The sequence below is a fragment of the Diplotaxodon limnothrissa genome, linkage group LG5 (genome assembly GCF_057381915.1).
Source record: "Diplotaxodon limnothrissa isolate DT_005_m linkage group LG5, D_limnothrissa_male_GT1.1, whole genome shotgun sequence".
NCBI lineage: Eukaryota > Metazoa > Chordata > Actinopteri > Cichliformes > Cichlidae > Diplotaxodon > Diplotaxodon limnothrissa.
The window spans coordinates 22,858,648-22,865,237 of record NC_140600.1 but is presented as its reverse complement, the minus strand read 5'-3'; the positions used below and the strand labels follow the sequence as shown (position 1 = coordinate 22,865,237).

Below are 6,590 nucleotides of genomic sequence, written 5' to 3'. Positions count from 1 at the left end.
ATGGGTGGATGACTGGATATGTCAAGCGCTTTGGGGTCCTTAGGGACTAGAAAAGCGCTATATAAATAAAGGCCATTTACCATTTACCAGGCCATGTCCCACACAACAACTCAACGTCCTCTATGTGAAGGAGCCAAACACATGCCTTCTCCTCTCGTTAACTGAGATAAACTGCTGGCATATTTGTTTTACATCTATACTGTCCAATGTCTCCTGGTGGACATGGCATACAGCAGCATTGTTTAATCTCATTTGAGTCATTGTTGACCTTACCCATCTTTTTAGTCTTCTGAGAGCACTGAAGCTTCTTTCAGCCTCAGTACATGCGTTTTATCCTCAGATTACAATTATTATTCTATGCTTGATGTGCCTCACCTTTGGCCCTGGCTCTTCCCCTCTGACTGCACTAGGACATATTGCTACCTGATAAAATAACACATTGATTTGTGCCATATAAAAAGTGAGACATGTCAATTCAGATTCTTTGTCAAATATACACTAATGAATCAATTTACATCAGCAGCCTAACAGTTGTCATGATAATAAATACTAGTTAATCTATAGCACCAAATCATCAGTCAGTCACCTGTGACCTCGCCTCTTCACCTCTGTCTGAGCTACAACATGGCAGAGCTGCCTCTGTCAGCTGATGAATAACAGTGAGACATTCCACATACATGCAGTCACACATGTGCTTCAAATACAGTAATGAACCATCAAGTCATCATCCAATTTCACCTGTGATCTTGTATCACCATTACTCTCTATCACCTGACAAATAGGACATACATCAGTAATGTTTGTAGGGTGAGTGCATTTTTAAAACAATTTGTGCAAACTGCACTCCAAGGTGGAATATTTGCACAATCATGACTACCTCATGATATTTTGTCTCAAAAATTAACCCTATGAATATGTCAGTGCCATTAGGATGAAATTATTGTGTCACCAACATTTTAATGTTAGACATATAATTTTAACAGCCTCTGTAAACTAATATCCGGGCTTGCTCGAGGCTGCCGTTTTCTCTGACAGTTTCAATCAAAATTAGAAATGCTACTCTGGGAGACTGAGAGAACTAATAGTGCTGCCTGTTGTGCAGTTAGTTTCCGAAATACTTTTTTATATCCAGGTTCTTCCTTTGTGCTGCCGTCCTCCTCTCCTCCTTGCAGGTCCTGGCAGCGCAGGCTTGCAGCTGCTAAAACTAAACAGAGCTCCCTGAAAGGCACAGCCAATCACATTGGCCATATCTATCACATGACGTAGGACTCCAGTAGAGAACGTAATTTAACTCTTTCTGCACCGCTGGGTGAATGAGACGTCGACAGATGTTTTTTTTTTCTTTCTTTTTATCGGGTTTGTTTTTCTTTACTCGAAGAAATCAGATTATTGGTGGGGACAATTCAATATTCGCTGGATATTGGTGGGGACATGTCCCTTCCGTCCATGCCAAATCTACGCCCTTGTGTGAGACTGACTGTTCAGTAATGTGCACATCATTTAAAGCAACCTTTGTTACAACTTGATTTACAATATTGCCATTTAAAGATGAAATAACAACACAGTTATTAATATGTACAGAAGTCTGAATAAGAGTATTTTTATTACATTTACTAACATATTTTTAAATATAAATGAAATGCAGCACTTATAATGATAATGGGTTGGATTTATATAGCGCTTTTCAAGGCACCCAAAGCGCTTTACAATGCCATTATTCATTCACTCTCACATTCACACACTGGTGGAGGCAGCTACAGTTGTAGCCACAGCTGCCCTGGGGCAGACTGACAGAAGCGAGGCTGCCATATCGCGCCATCGGCCCCTCTGGCCAACACCAGTAGGTGGTAGGGTAAAGTGTCTTGCCCAAGGACACAACGACCAGGACAGAGAGCCCGGGGATCGAACCGGCGACCTTCCGGTTACAGATACGATACCAAAGTTGATGATTACAGCAACTAGAAGACGGAAGTAAATAGTGTAAAAAACAAATATTTATCAGTAGCAATATCAGCAATGTCAGTCTGCCCCAGGGCAGCTGTGGCTACAACTGTAGCTTGCCTCCACCAGTGTGTGAATGTGAGAGTGAATGAATAGTGGAATTGTAAAAGCGCTTTGAGGGTTTCGAAAAGCGCTATATAAATGCAATCCATTATTATTATCAATATCAATGTAGTAAATTATTCACAGAAAACATATTCAGCGATCAGAGCTCAGAGAAATACATTCAGAAAGGAAATTTAAGCAGCTGCACGTGTACAGATGTGAAGCAGAACTTGCATCTAATTATAGACACTACGCAATAACACGAGGTGCACGCTATACGTTCAGTCATTCCCACCGCATGGCTGTTTGCATGCAGAAATGTTTATATTGCTTTCATGTGATGTATACGGAGCCCCTCTGATGACATGGTACAAAAAATAAATAAATTGTGGCCACGAAATATCATTTCGAGGCCACGAAATAGGTATAACGTGCCCACGAAATACTTATTTGTGGCCACGAAATAGGTATAACGTGCCCACGAAATACTTATTTGTGGCCACGAAATACTATTTCGAGGGCACGAAACAGGTATAACGTGCCCACGAAATACTTATTTGTGGCCACGAAACACTTGATGATATATATATATATATTATCCCAGGGCACATTCACTAGAACCTGCGTCAGCCATAGTACGGAGTCCTTGCTGTTGGTGATGTCCTTAAGGTGAGTGTATTATATTTTATATTTATTTCATATTGTTATCCCGCAATTCGGCAGTTATTTATTCAGACCTATATTGTTACTATGTTCTAAATGGTATCTGCTGACGTTTCAAATGTTGTATCCTCATGTTGTTAGTACACGTTGTTTTGTTGTGCTAATATGTAGCCGTAAACTCATTTTTAACTGTAGGACGTGCGGCGGCCCCGCAGCACACTTTCAAAGTAGAGCAAGGCTGAAGGCTACTAATAAATGAGGTATGTTCAACATAAAACCTTAGTTCTCTGTGTCACGAAGGTGTCTCTCTTTTACCCTGGCCACATCACCATACTAGCTGGTGCAACTAATCTGGTCTGGACAATAATAACAGTTTTAGATGGAAAGCATCTTAAAATTGCCTTTTTTTTGCTGAACATCTCCTTTGAAAGTAGCATCATGTGAGTCACACTTGTTAAGGTAATACATGCTAAATGAGCCGTAGCTTTCAACGCATTATCGGATGAAGCCTTGCAGTTACAGTAGCTCACTGCGGTTATCACGTTGCCAAGGGAACTAATAAAGCATACAGTGATCGGAATGATTTTGTATTGATGCAGGTTGTCATTGCTCATGCTGAACTACTTAAACTCCAAGTAGACAATCGCTCCATTCCTCATTACCATAGATAATATCTAAGTAATAAAACAATCATTATCAAATTCTGATTTGCCATAGATAAAGTGATTTTATAGGTAGGCTATCATGTAAAAATCTGCTACATAAAATGTATAACTGAGTGTAAAAATACAAATTTTATTTTCATGTGGTTTAGAGGTCAGCTATGGATACTCGGCTGCGAGAATTCTTAACAGAGCGCAAAGTTGAAGAAGATGTGATCAAGAAACTTGAAGATGAGAATGTAAGCCACTGCAGCTTTTGCTGTGTGCGTGCGTGTGTGTCTGTGTGTTTGTTTTTGAACGGAAAGCCGCAATCCACAATTTACTATGCACATTCTAAAAGAATTTATTGAATTTCATATTTAATCATGTTTAATCAGTGACATTAATTAATGACGTGATATGTTTAAAGAGTAATTTTAAAAGCAATTTTTGTTCATCTTATGTTGGACAAATGTGTACCACATTACCAAAAGTATCTGTTATCAAAAGTAGATAGCAAAAAACAACTCTAAAATATGCAGTTGTATGTATTCATTGTTTTTTTAATATTGACAATTTTATTAATTTGTTATTTATATTTTTCAGATTGATGAAACTGTCATTCCCTTAATGACAGACAGTGACCTGGCAAAGTACATCCCCAAAGTTGGCGATAGAGTCTCCACTGTGGCCTTCTGCAGACAAGCAACACTGTCACGGACGTCACCATCCAGGAAAGAATCTATACTCTCAAGGCTACGACAAAGACTGACAGGAGCTGAGGGAATGCCTCCTAAAAAGAAATTGTCTCAGTGGGCAGAAAATACAAATGCAAAACGAACAGTTAGACGAATTGAGGTTGGCTGGATGGATTTTGATGAGTCGAAGGGTGGGTTCAAACAGGTGAAGTCTGTAAGTGGTGGTGGAACAAGGCATTTATCTGTAGATAAAAATGAAACAGTGTCAAATATCAAACTTATGGCTGAAAATCTGTTTTTCCCCAATGGCACCTCAAAAAAAAACAAAAGTCTTTCACACTATTCAACTCATATTGAGAGCTCACAGATGCATGTGGATGCTTCCAGTACAGTTGATGAGTTGTATAAGCAAAGTAAAGTCAAAATTCTGCGACTTTATCTGTGTACCAGAAAGAAAACACAACAGCAGCCCCAAGACGTAGAGGCCAATCATGCAATAACCCAGCCCTCTGTGGTAGATCTCACTGGCAATGAACCTAATCAGGCCGCTGATGATCTGTTGGCGGAAAACATAAATTCAGAACCATCAAACTTTGTAATTAATGATGGAGCTTCCACAAGTGGATATTTTGAACTGAATGACACATTACCATGGGATGGTCTGCCAAATGTAGGTGAAAGTGAAGATTCTGATGCAGTTGTTATTATTAGTGGGGATAACAGGGTGGATATTAGTGTGGTTGAACTAAACCCTGAAACACTGTTTACAGAAAAAGAGTCTGATCCACCTCATCACACATTGTCTCTCTCACCGGGGCTGACAGGAGAGGCCAATATTCCTGACCAAGCACCCCCTGAACCACGATCTTGTCCCGTAATACTAACTGTTAGAAGAGGTCATTGTCTTACTGATTTGATCAGTGCCTTTAAGGACTCAAACATTATTTCATCTGAGGTCAATATCAAAATGTTGTTACCAAATGGAGAGCTTGAACAGGGGGAAGGAAGTGGTGTTTTGCGGGACTGCCTGACAGAATTTTGGATGGATTTCTATGACAGCTGCACATTGGGAGTTGAGGTGAAAGTCCCATTCATCCGGCATGACTTTCAGTGTGAAGAATGGCAGGCTATAGCTAGAGTGTTTGTTGTAGGGTGGAAGCAAGCTGGTTACTTCCCAGTGAAGCTTGCAATACCCTTTCTGGAGGAGATATTGTACGGCTCAACAACCAGTAGTTTAAAAGATTCCTTTCTTTTGTACGTCTCACAAGAAGAGCGATCTGTTCTCCTGAAGGCTTTGGATGACTTCAATTCAGTGGATACAGATGAATTGCTGGAAGTACTTGATGCACATGAGTGCAAGCAGGTTCCTACCAAGGACACACTGCTCCCTGTTTTGGCACAGATAGGACACAAAGTACTTATTCAGGTCCCAATGTTTGTAATCAAGTGCTGGCGTCCCGTTGTGGGTTCTGTAGCTGGTTTACTCCCACCAGAAGGACTGCATCATTTCATAGCAGAAAAAAAACCGACTGTAAAAACAGTGAAGGAGCTTCTAATCTTTCCAGAGGAGATGACAGCTGCCCAGTCAACAGTTTCTCGTTACCTGAAAAGGTACATTGGAGAAATTGATTTCAATTATCTTCAGCTTTTCCTGCGGTTCTGTACAGGATCCAATCTGTTGGATAAAGCCATACTAATTGAGTTCATAGAAACTACAGATTTCCTCCGCAGACCACAATCCCACACATGTGGATGTGTACTAAAGCTGCCCCTTGGTTATCACAGCTATCCAGACTTTCGCAGTGAATTTAACAGCATTCTCGCAAGCTCTATGTGGGTGATGGATGTGGTGTAGGTCAGTGTTACCCAACCTTGGTCCTCAAGGCACTCTGCCCTACACGTTTTAGGTTTTCCACCCTAACAGTTCATAGAAACACGGGTGTAGTTAACAGTAACATGAAGGAATGAATGTGAATGTTCAATAGACTGGGTGGTTAAGTTCTCTTAACAGTGTAGCCCGTTGTGCCTTTTTCATGTGCAGCCTTTTTTTTCATCTGGTCAGTAAGTGCTTTCTTAGTTTCTCCCCCCAATTAAAATAGTAAGCTAAAGGGAATGTTCAGGTTTTTTAAAGTGGAGTTACCTGTAGTAGACAGCACTTAGCACTCTGATTTTGCAGAAGCAGCAGTGAGTGTTGGGGACAAAATAAGGCAACAAATTGGTTGGGGAATGAGACCACAAAACAACACCAGTTGAAAATACATATACATATTTAAATAACATTTTCAGTGCTTCACCTGGTAGGAATCCGTACACTAACCATAGAAGTGCATCTGTTCCTGCTGCACACATTGTTACTGTGTTTTTGGCTAGTGCCAAAATAAATTACTAATTTTAACATTCTAATACTTTTTTACTACAGGAAGAGTAACAAATATTTCCAATATAGCATACAGTAACAGTTCTACAAACTGGAAGATTGCTGAGTGCTTTCTACTGTATATACATACATAAGTACAACACCATTACAAATACCATATTCCAA

General features: G+C 40.1%; 1 protein-coding gene across 1 annotated transcript; it reads left to right on the top strand.

Annotated features, from left to right (window-relative positions):
- Positions 1 to 3,532: 3,532 nt before the first annotated feature.
- LOC146632326 (uncharacterized) lies at positions 3,533 to 6,307 on the top strand. Its single transcript, XM_085353505.1, has 2 exons — positions 3,533 to 3,610; positions 3,957 to 6,307. The coding sequence occupies exons 1-2, from the start codon at positions 3,533 to 3,535 to the stop codon at positions 5,901 to 5,903; spliced, it is 2,025 nt and encodes a 674-aa protein (XP_085209631.1). The 3' UTR covers positions 5,904 to 6,307.
- The last annotated feature ends 283 nt before the right edge of the window (positions 6,308 to 6,590 follow it).

Coding starts and splice junctions, on each gene's coding strand:
- LOC146632326 (XM_085353505.1), top strand. CDS start 3,533: ATGGATACTCGGCTGCGAGAATTCTTAACAGAGCGCAAAGTTGAAGAA. Junction 3,611..3,956: donor AGAAACTTGAAGATGAGAAT/GTAAGCCACTGC, acceptor TATATTTTTCAG/ATTGATGAAACTGTCATTCC.